This window comes from Thunnus albacares, chromosome 1 (assembly GCF_914725855.1).
Source record: "Thunnus albacares chromosome 1, fThuAlb1.1, whole genome shotgun sequence".
NCBI classification, from domain to species: domain Eukaryota; kingdom Metazoa; phylum Chordata; class Actinopteri; order Scombriformes; family Scombridae; genus Thunnus; species Thunnus albacares.
In genome coordinates, this window is record NC_058106.1 from 6,501,815 (window position 1) to 6,522,224 (window position 20,410).

General features: G+C 39.9%; 1 protein-coding gene across 1 annotated transcript in view; it reads right to left on the reverse strand.

Annotated features, from left to right (window-relative positions):
• Nucleotides 1-20,410, reverse strand: part of si:ch211-186j3.6 (neural-cadherin) — a 260,357-nt gene that overhangs the window by 79,203 nt on the left and 160,744 nt on the right. Inside the window, exons 27-28 of the mRNA XM_044357504.1 lie at nt 19,730-19,944; nt 5,467-5,594 (exon numbers count right to left, since the gene is read on the reverse strand). Of these exons, the coding sequence (XP_044213439.1) occupies nt 5,467-5,594; nt 19,730-19,944 (343 nt within the window). The remainder of the gene's footprint in view (nt 1-5,466; nt 5,595-19,729; nt 19,945-20,410) is intronic.

Consider the following 20,410-nt stretch of genomic DNA (forward strand, 5'->3'; position numbering starts at 1 on the left):
AATGGTGTTGGATGTCCTCTATTTGTACATAATCTGACAGTCGACTGGTAGAGTCCAAACTATTTAGAAATGGTTTTGTAACCCTTTCCGGCTTGGTGAGCATCAACAACTCTTCTTCTAAAATCCTCAGATATCTCCCTTTTTCGAACCATGACACACTTCCACATACCTGTGTTGTGAAGCTCAGACTTTGATAGAGAAGACTCAGATTTCTCTTCTTTAAATAAGGCCTCCCAGACTCACATTTGATTGTCATCCCATTGACTGAAACACCCAACTCTAATTTCCCCTTCTAATGAATTGATAATCCTCGAGGTTTACATACTTTTGCCACACACAAATATGTAACATTGGATCATTTTCCTCAGTAAATAAACAAACGCAGTGTTTCCCTTATAATTGTACAGGCCTCGTGGGCCACCAGGCCAACAAGAGGCCCCACCGGACCAAAAAAATCTTTTCTTTATTGCCAAAAATAACGCCAAATATCCATTCATTCGGAAATCGATAATCATTTGCATTTGGGAGCCTATGTGCGGCACTGTTCTGAGATATGAGTCAACCTCTGTGTCGTTGCCTGGGAAACTCTTGACGCGATATGAACGCATTGTCTCTTTAGGCTTTTTTGGTGCATACCACTGGGCCTGAAAAAAATTCTGGGGGAAACACTGAAACGTGTAAGATTGTTGTCTCATTTGTTTAATTGATGTCTCTTTATCAGTTTTAGGACTTGCATGGAAATCTGATCATGTTTTAGGTCATATTTATGCAGAAATAGAGCAAATAAAAATTTACACATTTAGTTCATATATTTGGGGCAAGAGTTGTGGTAAAGAGAATGTGGTGCTACAAGATATAAAGCTGAATTGAAGAGGCAACTTGTATCTGATTTACTAAAGCAAAACCGAACCCTGTTTGTCAGGTCTGCACAAGGTATTAAACAGTTGGAAAGGTTTAACTCAACCTCACCATCTGTGCATTACTTGTTCTGAGATATGCACAAATTCAATGAAGGGTGGTTTAGCAACCACATAACAGCCTCCTTCTTCTTCCAAGGAGGGTTGAATCGAGGGCAACTGGACTTCTTGGTTGTAGATACTTGAAGGGGCTTCTTCAGTTCTAACTGACTGGCAGGGAGTCCCAGTTATTTAACCTCTGTGGGGTCCTTATCAAGGTCATTGATACCACTTGGTTCGTTACTGCTCCTGACTGTTGTAAAACCATTGTTAGAGTCATTGGAGTCACTTGAGGCCAAGTGTAAACGACAGTCAAATTGTCATTAGGCCAAATGTGAATGGTTGTTAAGTCCCTGTTTACACCTGGCATTAACATGTGTCTCGGGTGATCCGATCACGCACCCAAGATGTATGAAGACGCATTGAGATCCGGTCACTCAGACCACATTTGGAGGTGGTCTGGGCCCCATGTGGCCACATTCATTTAGTAGTGTAAACGCAATGCGTCCTGGGCCACATGAAGGACCGCCTACTCAACTGACGTCCTCTATTTTCCTGCAGATTGGGCATGGAAATTGCATTGCTTCCTCCTGGTCCAAAGCTGCGTTCAATGTATTTGATAACAGGAAAAAGAAATGCCTTAATTTGTTTTTCATGTGAATTAAAAAAAACAAAACGTAATCCTAACCCATTCTCCCCATCAAATCAACGAATCAAAACCAGAAAATAACTTGTTTTTCACTTGTCTGTCTAAACAAATATTTCAGAAGCTAAATGTTGCTGAATAGTTTCCTTTGTTCTGTTGATAACTACAGTTTTTAGTTTTGCTGTGCTGCTCCACATAATGGACCTCAGGATTTACCAAGAGGATGGCTGCTTTACTCCAAACAGTATGAACCTGGACTGTGTGTGTGTAACAGCTGACCTATTGGATGTGTAGAAAAACACAGAGCATTCATTAACATTAGATCCTGACCGATCCTGTCAGTATGTCGGAGATTTAAATAATCAATGAATTTATGCTGCTGTGCCTTGTGCGTAAGTGCGCACAGTGTCTCTCAATGGAGAGACACAGCTGCGGGGAGATCGCTGCATATAAGTCCATATTTGTTACACATATATGTTCTGACGCAGCACTAGAGCAAATCAATAGGACGGATGTTTGATTATTTTGAGGGGCACACAATGCATCGTATATTTTTTTATCCTGTTATCAAACAAGTTCAACACAGCTTTGGACAGAGGGTACATATGGGGCCAGAACAGTGACATTTACATTTTGGCATCGAAAATAAGATTTGGCATTTAAAACAAAACCTGAACTGAAAAAGAAAACCCGGCCAGCGGTTCCTCACATCTCTGAAAACGTTGCAGCAGATTTACAAACAGCTGTTATTTGAATTAACTGACCGCATCTTTGGAATCTACATGGTTACTTTCTTGCCTGAAAAAATATATAATCTTAATAAAGTGAGATATTAACAGTCCTAGAGTGAAAACTACAACAGTGTGGCTCAAAATCTCCACCATGACACCTCACTCTGGGATATCCAATCTGCGTCGCCTCGCAAGACACACTGGGCAATGTAGGCCCAGCAAGGGCCCTCCTCCCTACGCCAAAAAACGTGACAGAAAGTTGAAACTGAAAAAGAGAAAGCTGAAACTGAAAACCGGCGACACTGAAAAAATACTGATGGCGTAAAAAAAATCTGTCCCTGAAGAAAGACAGAAATGAAGAAAAAATCGAAGATTGACATTGAAAAGCACATCATCATGCAAAAAATATCAAAATAAAATAAGATAATAAAATTGTAAGATTGTAATTTTTTAATGTCCGTGTTTTCTTTTTCAGTTCAGGTTTTGTTTTGAATGCCAAATTTTATTTTCGATGCCAAAATGTAAATGTCATTGTTCTGGCCCCATAGATTCATGGACCTCCTGCTGGTTAATAACAACAGTGAATCTTTGCAAACGGAAATGATGTATGTTTTTATTTGCATATAGAGCAGGAAAGTGAGATCCGATCACAAGTGGTCACTCAAGATGTATGTGGAGACGCATGTTAATATCAGGTGTGAACAGAAATATGAAGAACTGTCCACTTGTGATTGGATCACCCACGATGCATGTTAATGCCAGGTGTAAGCAGGGCCTAAGTCTCCTGGGAAGGGATGAAAGGACAGCGTTGTAAGTGGGGGTTAAGTGGTGTCGTAGACCTCCTCCTCTGATGATAGATGGTTTCTCTACTTTGATGTAAATAGCATGCTAAGGCTATTTAGTCGTTAAGACTCCAACGACTCTAACGACAGTCATTACAACAGCCAGGAGCACTAACAAACCAAGTGGTATCAACAGCCTTGATAATGACCTAACAGAGGTTAAATACCTGGAACTCCCTACCAGTTAGTTAGAACTGGAGAAGCCCCTTGGATGAGAGGTATCTACATCCAAGAAGTCCAGTTGCCCTCAATTCAAGCCTCCTTGGATAGCCATGATCTGGATGACTGATAATCTTCACAGATTTAGAGGCTGTTTACGCCTGGGACACACTGGATGCGTGAAACTCAGCAGTGTGTGTGTCGCTGAACTGCTGCGTCTCTCACGCTTGCAGTGTCCACACAGCAAGCGTGTCTGCTGTGGTGCTTCTGCCACTGGCAGCCCTATCTTTCTTTTGTGTTCCCTGTCTATTTCTGCTGAGAACCGTGCACATCACGTGGAGAAAATAGGCGAGACCTCAAATCTCTAGATGACGCAACGCAGCAGCCTTGCCAAAATGAAAAGCAAGAGGTTCCGCGACGCACATGCGCTGCTCACACATCCAGTGTGTCCCAGGCGTTACACTTGGTTTAAAAATGTGTTTCGGTCATCTGAACACGGCTAGTCCCTGTGTTTACTTTCATTGTCAGAAACTTCTAATAACATTCTGAGTCTGTCAGTTGCAAAAACAAGAACTTTTAGTGGACATACTTTGATGAGTGCATTTACCCCCAAGGATTACACGGCAGCCCATTTTGCAGCCGCCAGTTGAAGCAATGTTACTTAATACTGTACCAATTCCAAAAATGTTTGTCCCCATTAGTCACTTAGACCCTAAATGATGGGAAAATAGGGTCTAAAATGCAGGTTACTCTCTAATTCAGTTCCATGCACAGCGCGCAGCAAACCTCAATACTGAGTAGAAAATAATCACAACATGCAACAGCATAACTTGATGTCATCACAAAATAAATAGGCTTCAGTATATGCCTACCTGACTAAGAAAACAGTCTGCTTTGATGATGGACTTCTGTCTTCTTTTTATGCCTTCCCGTGGAGGGATCATACACAGTGTGTCGCCCCTCTTATACCCACATGTCTGCAAATCTCCGAGAAGGGATGGAGGCAACCCCCGGTCGATTTACTGCGTCATCACATAGCCCAGACGCAGTGTCATCTCTATTGTCACACAAGCGCTTACAGTGAAAGTCCATTTAGTGCTTTACTTAGATTTTTTCAAAATATCCTATTTTTATTTTAGATATTTTACATGGTCTATGGGTGAAGCAGCATAAACCATCATGAGGGGGATAAATTTTCATCGCCACTGCGGATAAAAATAACTTAAATCTCCACCGTCCCCCACCAGCAAATCGCACCCTGCTGCTACAGCAACATGAACAACATATCCATTTTTTCCAAAAGCAGCAGACTAAATCAGCATCAAAGTTGATCAAAGTTTTGTCGTCTTTTCTAGGGCTAGAAATCTCCCTTTACAATTTCAATTTAAGTGGATTACAAAACAATTCATGCTGGATCTTGATGCATCTTGAATGTATCAAGAAGTGTATCAATTTGTCTGCAACACATAAATTCCCATAGCTGTCAAAACCGGATTCATTCATAACTACCTGCAGGGTGCATGAGGTGATATCCAACTTAGGCCAAAGGTGTGGTTGGATGTTCAATAAGTGTAAAGCTACCACTTTGTCAAGCCAACACAGGTCAAGTTCAGTGCCACAGCAGTAGTGTGTTACTGAATGAAAAACATTACTCTTTTTTGCTGGTGTCTGTCACTTATTTAAGAGGTGCTATCTGCTTTAAAATATGCACAGTCCCAAAAGACATAAAGAGGAATTTACATAATTGTAGCTGAAATGCACCACAATCCCTCTCAAAGACAGATAATAACTTTAGATAATCAAAGTGGAAACAGTTACACCATTAATTTATTCCCTTGCATAAGTGATTAGCTAAGATGATATGGCAGGAAAGGAGATAAATTAAGCTGTTCATATGAATGACAGCTTTTATTTTCTGAACATCTTACATCTATTTAAAAGTCAAAGTAAATTTTAATGCAGAAATTTTTTTTTTTGACTTTAGTGATGAAATTGAAACACTGAACCCCCCCCCCCCCACACACACACATAAAAACAGGTTTTTCATGTGCCGGTTTAGCTCAGTGTGAATATACTCTGAGCTTATTTGCTAAATAAATGGTGGTTGGTGTTAAATGGTTGAAGTGTCTCACCTTGCTGTTGCTGCGGACATCCAGGCGATGCCACCGCCTGTCTGCCACGTTCACGTTGCCAGGCAACTGTAGCACCGCTGTGCCAGAGCCATGGTTGATTTTCAAGGTGGGGGTCCCATCTATTAGCTCTACATGGAGAGAGTGAGAAAGAGAGAAGAGAGGGAGGATTGGTGAGAGGTGAGATTACTTTCTTTGAAATCATTAGCTTGTAAACAGTGTGGAGTTTTGAAAGCTGGTTTCAGTATTTTTGGTATGAAACTGTTGACAACCGGTATTTGGTGATGATACTCAACTCTCTTAAACTGTACTGAAACCATCGTAACAGACCGATGAATGCCAAAGAAGTGAGTAGTGTATAGTGTCATATCTTATACGGTACAGTATACACTGACTTGCCAAATTGCTAATATTTTTCTGTATATTAGCTTTAATGAACAAAACCTGTCATCATGTTTTTTTGTTGGGTTTTTTCACATCTCATGACAGTCAACAAACATCAGACAAATGTTACTGCATTCTATTTTCTGACTTACTCAAATGGGAAATTAAAAGTTAATGAAGTGGTTAAGACTGCTTGTGTGCTCGGCACCATGTGTAAGGAATCATAGGAACGCATGTCTACTGACCAGCATTGGCAATCCATTGTCATGTGCTGAACTTCAAAAGTTCATGCAGGCACATAAATCTGAACAATGAGCATCTTAATGTTTCTGCCTCCACTGTCCTGGTTGCAGTGACTTCATGCTTCAGCAGCTTGTATTCAGAGACTATATCAGAACTGAGAAGCAACTTTCTAAACGTCAGTTTCTTCACTTAACAAAACAAGGTTTCTATTATGGCCAATGACTGAATTATTTTTAGCCCTATAATGGCCTCCACAGAGTGTTCAAATATTCTCTTGGGTCTATTTTTATGAAGTTAAAAGCATAAAACTAGTACTTTTAGTTTCTTCCTGTTGCTATTATTGCCCATGAAAAATCTACATCCACTCATGTGTTTTCCACAGTGAGAAGCTGCCTTCGGTAATGTAGTCCATCATGTTGAACAGCGAGTGTACTTCAGTCTTTCCGAAAATTATCATGCAGCTATTATTACATGAAGGACAATTCACTCTGTAACATACTATACAGCGCTTCTTGCGGCAATGAGAAAAAAGTAGAATTAAATTAAAGCAAAGTCTGAGGCAAATGCATGGAGTGATATTTTAACATTGAAATCATGAAATGGGATGAAAAAAAAACACAACTCTGACTGCAGTGACTTCTCAGTAAATAAGTTGTAATTATGTTGTTTTGAAATTATGGCTTATGTCAAGCCAGCAGTATGTCTCTGTTGGCTGTATTCAATTAAAAATAATAATAGACTGTCACAGTTCATGTCCAATAGCACATTGTTCCCAATTTCCCCCACAGCCACACTGAAGCTACACACTCACACACACTTTGCCACAATTTCCACTAAATTATCTTGTTCTTATGTTTCACTTTGAGGGGTCTCATTTGGTGCTCCTCTAGAAAAACGGAGGTAGTTATATTATATGCTAGAAATGATAATTAACACCACAAAACTAGGGACAAAACTCTTGAATTTTGCTAACTTCTGCACTGTGACATTTGTCTTTGTGCTTGAGTCGGTAGAAGTTGGAAGTCAAAAGAGGCTGACAAGAATCACATTCCACTCTCACTGCTCTTCACTCCACCGTGTCTGACTTCAGCTGAAGCTTTCGTCATTCTTTCTGCTGCATCTCTTGCGATGTCAGTCTGTCTATCAGCACTCTTTCATCTCATGTCTCTTTTACCTCATGCCTTGCTTCACCCTTTCATTAACTTTTTCACCCTAATTGACATTTTTACATTGTGCTGCTTTCAAATACCTCACAAACGCTTTCTACTGACATTCTGCTTTTTACTGCGCCATTGCGAAACCAGAAATCAGGCTTACTTTTTGATGTGTGTTGAGATGTGTCGGTACTTAATGTTTGTGTGCAATGGCATTATTACCACTTATTTCATGTCATGGATCTCACTGCATCTTCACGTTGACCCAGAAGAAATTAGATGTTGTTGAGCGCATGAGATGCTGCTCTTCTCTAATTGCCTTGTTGAGGCTGAGATGTGCATTTGCGACGAGTGTCCCGTACTTCATTATGCTGCCTCTCAAATAGGTAAAAAATCCAAAGCCCCGGCAATGTCATTTCTTAAGCCACAGTGAGTGCAAGTTCGTTGTTAGCCTCTCTTTTCCCCTTAAATTTCCTTCAATTACCTGCAAGTTGATTTAGTTGGCTCCAACACCAAGATGAGTTGCTGCTGCGCTTCAGGAATGATCCAATTAATTTTAATATATTGGCTGAGGCCAGAAAATTGACCGAAAGAAGAGAGTAAATTCCATATATATCAACTCAATCAAAAAGGTCCCTCCTTTGTTTAACTTATCCATTGTCATTTTTAGGCTCTACCTCTCTCCCCCACATCTCAGTTGCCTCATTCACTCTCTTCTCTCATTTACTGTCCCACTTGGGACTCTCACCTTTTTTCCTTCTTTAACTCACACATCTCAGTCTTTCGATTTTCATTCTTCAGGCTGCTCACTCCCCACCCTCAGGGGAATTTTTTTCTTTCTTGAACCCCAGTGTATGCTAACAAAATCACCCCAAGCCCTCCTGTTACACCCCCACTGGGGTAGCCAGATATGTCAGAGCTGGCAGTACACTCAAAGCCACAAAAGACACTTGCGTAAGCCTGACAAAAAAGACCTTTTCACAGACATGAATACTTGTACACGTGAATTCATGTAAATGCATACAGACACATGTATGCTCGATGTTAGTAGAAATGTGCAAAAAAAGACAATCAGTAGCAGTTAAGAGGTAGACTGACCAACCGATTGTCTGGCACGGCTGAGGAGCCTTCTTCTCATGATTGACGTGACATTTTCCCAGGAGATGAAGACAGACTTCAGAGGTCTCAAAGGAGGAACACAGGGGAGAAGTGAAGACAGATAATAAGAAGCGAGGGGCAGCAACGAAGAGATGTAAGAGCCAAAAGTGAGGCAGGAAGAAAAAAGGAGGAGGTGAGGGAGAGAAGTAAGATTGAACACTTAAAAGGGAAAGATTAGGAGCAAGAGTGAATTAGAACAAAGCTGAGAAGAAGGCCAAGCTGCGAGATGACAGATGATAGGTGGGATGACGGACAGTGACTGAAATAAATGAGAAATGAACAATGCAGACAAAAGAGGAACAGGAGGTGATGAGCAGAGAAGAACATGATGCCAGATCAAGGAGAGGACAAATAGAAAGCAGACAGATGGAAAAAAGAAAGACAGAATTCCCTATCGTCACCAATGGAGTGTGAATCAAGGTTTTTATTTTCCTGATTTTGTCATTTTGCTGTTATTTTGTTAATGAGCTTAGCAGGCTTGCATTCAAAACTGTGTGCTTCTTCAGTGCTTTTTGTCTCCAACAAAGAACATTATGAACTTGAACTGTCCCTCCACGATGTTTCTCAAAATCTGCAATGAATCAGGGGCACAGATTTTTACTAAGCGCTGTCTTTGTATCATCCAGAAACTATAAGCTTTGGGACTGAAAGCCAGACAGAACCTACACTGGCTGCGAAACTCATGAAAAAAGTGAAAGGTCCTCTCTAGAGCCAGTGTTTGGTTTGTCCATTCTGGGATACTGCAGAAAAATGGCAGTGCAACATGGCGGCCTCCATTGAAGGGGACCTGCTCCCTATGTAGATATAAAGGGCTCATTCTAGTAGTAGTATTCATCGTTCAGTGCTGACAATGAGCACGTGAAGTTTTTGTTGCATCGATGATTGTGGCTGTGCAGCCCCCCTCTGGAGTGGGAGTCTCTTCTGCAGTTGGCGTAGACAAATGGAGATGGGCCTGGCACAGGAGTGGAGGCTGCTGTTCGCAGTTTCCTCTTCTGTCTCTTCTCCTGCAGTAAGGAGGTGCGCCTCTCCTCAGTGCGGCAAGTTCCTGCAGTGACAGTCTGTCTCCAAACACTGCGGCCATTTGCAGCTTCCTCCCAGCTGTTGGGGTTGATGCCTGCCTGCTTTATGTCACATTGCAGACATCCATGAAGCGTGGGCACGGGAAACCAGCAGGCCTCCATGACAAGGAAAAGCTATTTAGAGAAGAGATGGATTGAGTTCCAGAACGATTTTCATTTGCAGTGATACATTAAACTGTAAGATAAACTATTGAAAATCTTGTATTGAAAATCCTACTGCAACATAGCCACATAAAAACATGCTGACGACTAGCATAATAACTGTTGAACTTCTCTTTTGATACAAAGGTTGAATGGAACTGAACTGAGTGAAAGAGCTATGCAGAGACATACAAACAGAAACAGACAAAGAAAAGAATGACAGAGGCCAGTTGGAAAGGCAAGCTAGGAGTAAAGTGGGCTGGCAGGCCAAATGGGAGCCTCTTCATAGGGGGCGGCGTGCCTTTTAAATGCTCTGAGTGTACTAGGGTTAGGACAAGACTTTGCTCTTAAAGGGCTCATTCACACGACCAGGCTTCCTCTCCACTACTCATACGTAATTCATTACTTCCTACTCTGAGACAGAGGGAGAGAGAAAAAGACAGAGAGAGAGAGCGAGAGAATAAAAGGGTACGCCTTGTGTGCAAGGAGAGTTTGAACTCCCGCAGAGTTGGGTGCTCTTAAATATGAAAAATGTCCTTCTCTTCTGACGGCCTGAGGATACACAGGAGTCAAATGGAGAGCATATGGACCGCATAAACAGCATTACAAATCACACTGCTACACACATACACCCACCCATCACCCACACACAAGCAGTCACATACAGTATACACTAATGCCCACAGAAGTCAAACTGTGTACGAATAGGCAGGCAATGCAGTGAGTGCAGAGCATGGAGCGTCTTGTTGTTAAACGATCTGTCAGCTAACTAGCCAGCCCCGCAGCCAACACATATTGGATCTCCGCATCCAGCTGCAGTTCCTATTTGAAAATCGTTGCAGTGTTAAGCTGGGGGGTACAGCTCCAAAACAGCTCTGTGGAAATTGAACTTAATGCCAAAGTGAAATTGTGTGTTTGTGAGTGCTATTGCCTGCTTGATCCCTTCTCTTCCCCTTATAGACTTTATTTATTAGTCAATCCCCCTTTTCTGATACTGACACAATGTGAACAAATATCCAACAATATTAAGCGTTAAGAATATGCCCCTTTTGGTTCAAGTGAAGAATGATAAATAAGCACACACACCTGCCAATCCTTATCTTATTGCGGCCGGTAAACTTTTTTCATTCTGCAAGGGTGTTGTAATTATACAAATTTAATTTGTCTTGTTAATTCGTCTATTGATTGGACAAGCACTGGCCTCTGGCTGGTAGTCTTTGTATGTGTGTGTGTATCAGAGTAGTCCTGTGTGTTTGCACAAGCACCTCGGGGCAGGTCTATCGCTTCAAGCCATGTTTGTCATTTATCGTTGATCTTGCTAGACACAAATCATTACCGTGACAATCAATCTCACTAATACAACCCAGGTCAAAATGTGGCATTCATGATCAGTCCAGGCAGTCATGATGCTAGTTGAGCCAGTTACAGTATTGGGTATGTGTTGCAAGTGGAATTGATAAAGCTGTCCATGTCTGACAACATGTAAAAGTGCAAGACTTGGAGAAATGATGTAATGCTTTTTTCTTACTAATTTATAGTCAGTTGAATCAAACAGACACATTTTATGGAGATAACATTAACATTAACATGTAGAGTACAAAATACAATAGAGAACATTCATTTTTGACTCCAAAGGAGAGTATTGGGTTTAGTGTTTATTAGTCATTTGTTAAAAAGTTATCACTCCTAAAAGTTATCTCTTGTCTGTTAAATACGTAGCTACAGCCAGCAACCTGTTGGCTTAGCTTAGCATTAAGACTGGAAAAGGGCTAGCTGGCCCTGTTCAAAGGACCCTTACGAAAAACGTGGCAAGAAAGCTAACAGGTGTATTTCCCAAGATGTCAAACTATTCCTCAACTTATCATTAATAATTTACCTATTATGGAAAACATACTTTTATTTTAACCCAGCTGAGTCACAGGCTGTGTCAAAAAACAGTCAACAAATTTAAACAACATGGGTTAAAAAATTTGGTTTTAACATTTGAAGAGGGCGTTTTTCTTTTCATGCCATGTGAGGAATGTGAAAACATTTTGTTTATACAGCTTAGAAATACTCATATGTTGCTGATTTCAGATTAATTTCTATTTATTGTTCTTTACAAATCATTCACAAGTGAAGAGCACCAGACATTACTTTTCTGATTTGTGCTATTTTAAATGTGACTTATTATTAAGATTTTCTAACTTTGGACTGCCTGATTTTCCAGATTTAGCCACATAACCAGAGGCTAGGAAAAAAATAACATATGTCCCAGTTGTAAATACAACTAGGAGATATTTATGAATGCTTTTATGCAGTCAGGTAATCATAGGTATGATAAATCTAACATGACAGGGAGGTGATATAATCTTACTTGACTGATGCATCCTTACACAGAATAACGCTAACTACCCTAGACTGTGAGAGAGGTAAAAATATCAACTATAAGTATATTACAGATCAGATGCTCACTGGGAAACACCCCTAGAGGTGGTGACAGTTGGTAGTGACAGTGTCAAAGTAAATGCCAGTCAGGCAGGTGGTAGGGCAGCTAGGACAGTGCCATACTTGTCAAAATGGTAATGTCAAAATGGAAGCAAGAAGAGGTTGCTGGAAACTTTCAGGCCATAAATATACCTAGAGAAAGTGATTGCACATTAAATGTTCCTCAACTAAATCTTTTCTTGACACAAGCTGGACACAAGCCACATGTTAATAACAAGTATAATGGGGACGCTGTTTTGTCCTTCCCAGCTCTGCTGCCAAGCTTTTATGGGCACATAATAAAGAAATGACCACCTCTGGTTACCGAGTGAACACCGTTATGTATTTGATATCACTGGTGTGAGCCTCGTGGTGGGGAAGCAGCTTCATATAAACAACTGAATATTCATTAGAAATTTTAAGAGCATGCCTGTGTGGTTATTAGCTGTAAATGCCTATTAGCTATTCTAAAGCAGTACTAGTTGATAATGGTTTCCAGTCAAGCTAATGATAATGCCCAGGTAAATTAGTATGCAAATACAGTTTGCTGTAAGGGTTGGCTGCATATTTGCATTCTGTTGTGCTGTTCTGTACATACAGCTATCAAAATAACTGATTTACCAAAAGCCTCCAAAATCTTGACAATTAGCCAAAGTGTTTGTGCACAAAAGCAGCTCAGCTTGGCTGATACGCTGGTATTGGTTTGTGGCGTGAGTTGCACTTCATGGTCCCTGTTTTTGAAAGGTTAGTCTACTCTCATGAATAAAATATCTAAACAGTACTATTCAAAGAAACTTTTGGAAAAACTTTGGTCTGTGAACTGATGCTCTTTTGAGCTTGGAATTTGGATGAACTCCATCCATGAAAATGTGAAACTAGACCTTAGCTTGCAACAAACTGACCCTGAACTGTTAAATAAGATGGCCGTCCTAAGCTCAAAATGACTTTATGGAAATTTAAGGCTTCACAAATTAATAAACATTTGCATGCTGGTGAAAGTAAATGGATTTAAGGGAACATCCAATGTTCTGGTCTTACCTAGAACACATGAGGTCAGCTTAGGTATGGTATTATTATACCCTATATGCGTACACACACTACACAAGCTCTGTTATAACCATGTAATCTCTTCTCCCCCAGTGGCTGAAGATTGGATGTAGTGCGCAGCTATGTTCCCAGTGTGTGTTTGTGTGTGTGTGACTGCCTTACACCTTCTCTGGCCTACGCAGCAGGGCTGGCTTGGTACAGCTGCCCTGCGGCAGGATAAAGGGCGGATGAGTGGGCGGCTTTGGAACAGCAAACCAGCATCTCAATAAGAAGCTGAAGGTCTCTGTGAAAAAGTGTGTGTGTGTGTGTGTGTGTGTGTGTGTGTGTGTGTGTGTGTGTGTGTGTGTGAAGCATTGGGGAATATGATCAGGCTCAATGGGCAGCATCACTTAACAAGCCTTAATAACAAGGTGAACACTGTAGCGCACACACAAATTTGCACACATAAAACTGATAAAATGAAAATTCTGGGGGTACATTAGTGGCTTCTCATCTGCCACTTGACATTCATAAATGAAAAAAAGCAGTCCAAGTTGTGCAACAGTCTCCTTTGCAGCCACCTGACATTTCTTTTTTGTCCACTTCTCCTGCCTCTGTTCCCTCAAATCTATATTTCACCTCTCTCTCCAACTCCCTCTATCCCGAAACCATTATTGTAATACCCTTTTCAAACTACACTTTCAACTTGAAGTCATGCCACGGGTGCAGCACGGTCCCCCTCACATTATCATTCCCAGCGCAGCTCTTGTACTTTTAATACATTCGTGTCAGGATGAGACCTTCTGCATTCAGTTCACGGCGTGTTTGATTTAGGAGTGAATCACTCAATTTTGTCTGATTCCTCTAGTAATTAAGCATCAATCCAATATGGCTCTTTGAGCATCAATGTGAGCAGTGGATGCTTGAAGTTGTGTTCTTAGGTTGAGGTTGAAAAGCGTTTCCTGTTCCCCTGTGCCCTGGTAATGCTTCCTAATCAAAAATTGTTTTTGTTCTTTGAGTTCAGATTCTGGTCAGGGAAACCAATTCTGTGTCACCTTAACATGCTTATAATAAACAGTGGTACCCTGTCAGTGTTGTGTTTTTCCCTTTCTGCTGTTCATCTTTGTTTTTTGTTATTTGTTCACTCTTACACTGATGAAGATGACTCACTGATTTGTGCCAATATTATCCTTTTATTAAAAATCAGATATTGGCCATTCAGTGTTGTCCATATGTGATATGATGGAGGTTCATCCCTTACTGCTGCTGGTAAATATGTCTTTTAATAATGTTGATATATCAGATGGATTTGTGCATCAAAGTTCCGAGCAGAAAAATCATTTACTGTATGCTGTGGGTGGATTATACTTAATAGTCTAGAAAACCTACAGTAAACCCTGTCTTACCTTGCTTCAAGGAACAGTTAACCCAATGAGAGCATTTTTAGTTGTTCAGGAATTGGTTGTTGTTGTTGCAGTGTTTCATCATAGCTCTAAAGAATAACTTCAGTTTATTAAAACCTGGGTTTTAATCTCCTAGTTTTGGTTTAACAAACCACGGGTTAGCTAAACTTATTTGAAAGAGAAAACATGCTTATTGTATAAGCTATTGTCACAGTTTGAGGTTACAGGTTTAAATTGGACCTACCATACCAACCTAGGGGGTGTGCTCATGTTGTATATATGTATATATGTATGTATGTATGTATGTATCTATCTATCTATCTATCTATCTATCTATCTATCTATATCTATCTCATCTATCTATATCTATCTCTCTTTGTGAGAGCTATCCAGCAGTTGGTGGTCAGAGCTAGCTTGTCTGCCCTGGTTAGCTTGACTTTTACCTCAAAGTTTTTTTCAATGCACTCAGTCACAGTAGCTCTCGGTGGCATAACGTACTTGGATTTGAGATACTGAACTAGCTCTTTCAATCACTCGCCCTTTACCACAATGATTATCAGCATATCGGTCTCAATCATTTGGCACACCAACTGGGTGATTATTACAGGTAGACTGTAGGATTAGCATGCTAGGCATGTTAACAGTCCATCAGCTGTGTGAAGTCTCATTCTGATAGCACTAACATGTTCATTGACATAAATATTTACTTTTGAGAGATAAACTAAGAATTTTTAAATTACAGGATTTTGCAGGTAATCCATTGCATAGAGTTCTTTCTACGAATTGTTTTGAGAAATGCACTTACTGTTTTGCAAATGTTAAGGATGATTCAAGAAATGTACCAAACTGTAACCCATAGACCGACATGCGTAACCGGTCAAAAATATTTTTGATGGTTAACACGTCAACAGTTAACCATTAACATCCCTACCCTCAACAAACAGTTTTATAACACTGTTTGGTGCATTGATAGACTTATACATGCATACTTAAATGCAGTTATATGAAGCTCAAGGACAGTCTAGGCTTATGGATGGATTTGTTACATGCAGTAGGTGAACCTTGAAACAAGTTAATTAGAGCTCTAAATATGTACAGCCTGACTCTAATTACACTGTGCGCAGTGACAAATCAGCCTTTACTCCACTAACAAACCCATTAACTCTATAGCATCCAATAACACACACTGGCTCACTTTCAGATGCACACAGGCCCTCTAACACCAACTAAAGCTGAAGAACTAATTCAAGATTTACACAGCAAACCTGCTCATAACACACACACCAATACACACATACATAACACGTCCGGCTCTCCAGGCGGACCTCACCTCCCACACATATTATTTTGGCAGTCATGGCACAACAGCATCTCTCCCAAGAGAGAGGAGCAATGCAAGGGAGAAGTAGCGAGAGAGACAAGGAGGCGTTAGTCTCTCAGATTAAAACACTAAATATACTAAGATGTACAAGACATTTTGTTCTTTGTTTACGTCTGTCTGTAATTCCTGCCTGCCACCCTCAATTCAATGGGCTTTATTGTCTTCAAAGTTCAATGTTATTGCCAAAGCAACAAAGAAAAAGGCCAACATTTTCCCTCATGAAATAGACATGTAAACCCGCCTAAACTCAGTTTACACACATTTTCAGCTCTTTCTAACCAAAATCTACAGTATTCATCATAGTCAGCAGCAAGGATGTGTATGTAAGTGCCTGTATAGTATCTTTTTTTATTTTCTGTATTATAATTTGTCCAAAAAGAATTATGTTTAAATTGGAATTAAAGGAGCACACATCAAAATGAATGGGATGTCAGCTTTAACCCCTTAATGGTATTAAGTGCACAACTATGCTATGTTCACAACTCCTTTTTTTAAGTGGGTACTCATGCAGCACATCTTTTGAAAGCTAAGATTCTTGTGATTCGATTGATGCAAACCATTTCAAGACACAATCACAACAGCAAGTACAATCAGCGACTCTGTCAGACCACCAACAAACAAACAAACAATAACAAAATTCACGCTACTCACCTATGAAGCCTCATATTACTCCACTGACTGATACAACTCTGACAAAAACGGTCTTGTTACCAAAGAATGTAGAAACACAGGAGGCATAACTCTGGTGCTTTTTTGTCAACCGCCACTAGATGGCGCTGCGGTAGCAACGCCGCCATTTTGGACTGAAAACACCATCACATTCATTCAAATTCATCACATGTTATGCAACCCAAAATCGGTGAATCTTACAGCCAAATCAGAAGTACAATAGAAAATTTCTCAAAATAAGTCATCAGGAAATTGTATGACACTTACAGTATATACTAGTTATGTCACCATACTAGAATTACCACTGACTACTCTCAATACCTGATTTGATGGAAAAACCAGAAATCCCATTCAGGAAACATTCCTTTATTTAAAAACTTTTTTTTACAAACATTAACAATTGAACAGAAACTTTGTGTGTTTCATTGTTTAAGCAAACAGGCTGTGTTAGAATAAGAGTTACAAATTAAATATTGGCCTGTAGCCTTCAAGTAGAAAGCAAAGCAGCCCTAAAAATAGTCATTTCCGATTGGAGGAATTACATGAAATGCTGTAACAACAAGTTCAACTGTGTGATTATGTGCTCTCATTTTAGTTTGCAACCTTGTTAGTATGATTTAAACTTTAAGTGTTTCAGCATTTAAACAAACACACTCTGGCTATATTTGAATAACAACACTGCATCATAGAGTGAGGCATTGATACTACTGATGACTAAAAACGCTGGTATTAGAATCATTTTCTAAATGCTAGTATAGATTTGGTATCAATGTAACTATGGGATCTATGTATTGATTCTTGTGACATCTCTCATTTTATCCTCTTTGTAATGTGGTTATAGAGTTGTTTAAGAAAATGGTTCCCAAATTGGGATCCAAAGACCACCAGGGGTCCTTGACAGGGCTGCAGGAGGTTCCCAGCAAAATAACAAATAGGTTATTTTTTACTAACTTCCAGGGAAGGTTTCTCAAAATCCCAAGACTGCTGGATTTTTCTAGCTTCCATTTATGTCCATTGCTCACTTTTTGCTCCACTGTGAAGAGGGGCAATAAGTTATATGTCATGTCATGTCTTTCTATTTCAAACACTCAGAATTTGTAAATCTGAACCCATGATTTGAAAGTTTTAGTTGTTTAATTAATTGAATTCTGAATGAATGTTTTACAAATTTCTTCTTTGATTCTATCATGAATAAATATTACTAAATAATTATAATAGTATGTATATTTATAATATTTTTTCATTGTTCAACACAGGCCATTTCGTTAGAGGCATTAAATATATGACAATACAATAGAAAGAATTTTGTTGTACTTATGTATGGCTCTTTGTGGGTGGGACATTTTACCGGCATTTAAGATCAATATGGTAGTTGTCTTCAGTCCAAAATGGCGGAGGTGCAGCTCTGCTGCTGCTGATGTTGCAATGGAACGACCAATTAACTTTTACTTCTTAACAATGTAAGTTCTTTGTTGTTACATTGACAAAAGTCCAGTCGATCCAATCCAGTAAAATATTTAGTCCGAAACACATTATTACATGAATAAATATCCATGAAAGGCTGTTGCATCATTTCAAATTAGCCGGCAGATGTCCTAATCTTCCAATGTATTCTGCGTCATAACTCAAGTTAGCATATAAATATTAGCCACATCTCAGTATCAAAATGGCGGCTGCAGTCTGACATTTTGATTGACGCCTCATTTGACCCAATAGGAACTTCAATGTCCTGTACTTAGTCTACAATAGCCAACGAGAGTCCGTGTTGAAAGGAAGTGCCTGTCCCTCTTCTTTCGTGTAAAGACTGAGCCAATAGGAACAGATTCTGCTGATGACTTGTGCTTCAAATAGCCACTGAAATTCTGAAAATGACCATATGCAGCTTTAGTGGTTTCTTTAAAGCCATGGCATGAAAATTATATTAATTTAAATAGTTTGCTGTGTGTTACTTTTTATATAAACTGTTTTTCCACCATAGCACTTGTTTTGACTCCTTTATATGCACAAAGTGTAGTTTTGAAAAGGGAACAACGCCCTATAATGTGTTTATGCTTCAGTTACTCTAAAGCAGGGGTTATTTGGTGTCTCTAAATGGCCCTTTTTTGCAAGATGCCTAGAAACACCCTTAGAAAAACGTGTAAAATATTTATTTTCTCTGGTATTGTTATTAAATTTGAACTTGGACCAGGTAAGGCTACATGCTGTGGTCCCATTGTGTTTTCCAGCTAACAAGTCCCAGCTCTAGGTCATCTGCAGGCACCTGTTTGCAGAAATATATTCAGGCAGAAATAAAAACCTTCTACTTGAGTTTTTTCAAACTTCTATTACTCAATGCCAGTAACACTTACAGTGATTCTGACTATTGGGGAAAAACTTCAGAGTGTTACCTTTCAAAAGAGATCAAAACCATGCATGTACTCCTAATGGTTCAAGAACAGCTTTCAATTTACTTTAGGTATGCCTTGAATAGGCGTTTTAGAGTGACTGTCACTGCCTAATCCTCAGGTTGTGGCAAGTTAATACACATAGGGAATTAAACTGAAATGGATTTCTGTTCTTGTCTACTAACAATCTTAAGTCTTCAGGCTAAGTGAGAGCGGGGATTTAGGAAGTGAAGTATAGTGTATTTCTCCAGGTTGTTAATTTGTATGCATGTTTCTGTTTTGGCCACCTGATGACCACATGGATTCTGCTTTCACTGCTGATAGCTTCCCTAGTTTCCATTCTCGTTCATTCTCACACACTAGGCTAAATCCCTCCATTCTTTAACTCACCTATTAACAGCCATGAAATCCACTTTTAAGTTAAGCAAAACTGATTTTTTTTAAGGTGCAACACAGTATTGTCAAAAAGGAACCACTAGAGTCTGAGATAATGGTAGAAAAAACATAGTGTTAAAGTTTTAATTTACACACTGTCGCTATGGTTCCTCAACACTGAGAAGATACAGTTGCTGGAAGTATAGTTTGTCGAAACTGTCTGTCTTCTGTACATTTTCTGTCAACATATTAATTTTCTGTTTCCTAGAAGAGGGCATTTACCTGCAAGTCCAAAGAGGTTTAATCAATGAAATACCAGGCAAATGTATCATCTCATCTCACAGTTGTCCTCCAACATTGAGGGCCAGATGGGACATGCTATTCAGCTGAGGTTGTCTCCTACCTATGGCCATGAAGTCCTCGTGGTCCCAGGCCTGCAGTTGGGCTAAGGGGCCGCTGTACAGCAGTAATCCATCAGTCACGTCTGTGATGAACTCCAGTGACACATGGCTCTCAAAACAGGGCATCATGGGAGGAAACCAAGCATAGCCGTTGCCGTGGAAACTGTGCTTGTTCTGCTGGCACTCAGGCCCCTCGAACTGAGCTGGGCATTGGCACCTTAGGGAGAAATCAAGAGCCAAAATTACATAAGTTAGCGAATGGAATAAATACATGACTTTGAGTTTTTCTGCAGTATTTCTTGACAGTTTTGTTACTGTTCACAAAACACTATTCTGATCCCAACCTCTCTCACCCTTTTTGAAACACTTACTGTATTTAATTCTTTTAACTGTTTTTTTTTCTGCACTCAGACTCTCTAAATCTAGTTGTTTTCTCCTCTCAGACAGTCCTCCCCCTTTGGCCATCTTTCTCTTTTTCTGTTTCTCTGTCTGTTTCACTGATGCAGATGTTCTCATTAGTGGCAATACCAGAGGGAGAATCACTACATCAATAGGAAAGTCCTCTCTCTGTATTTCCACACATCCAACTACTCATTTGTCCTATGGCTTCCTGTCAAAAAATTTCACCTCTCATCTCCTTTTGTGAGCAATATTTAATCCTTGGGTTTCTGAATACAAAATCC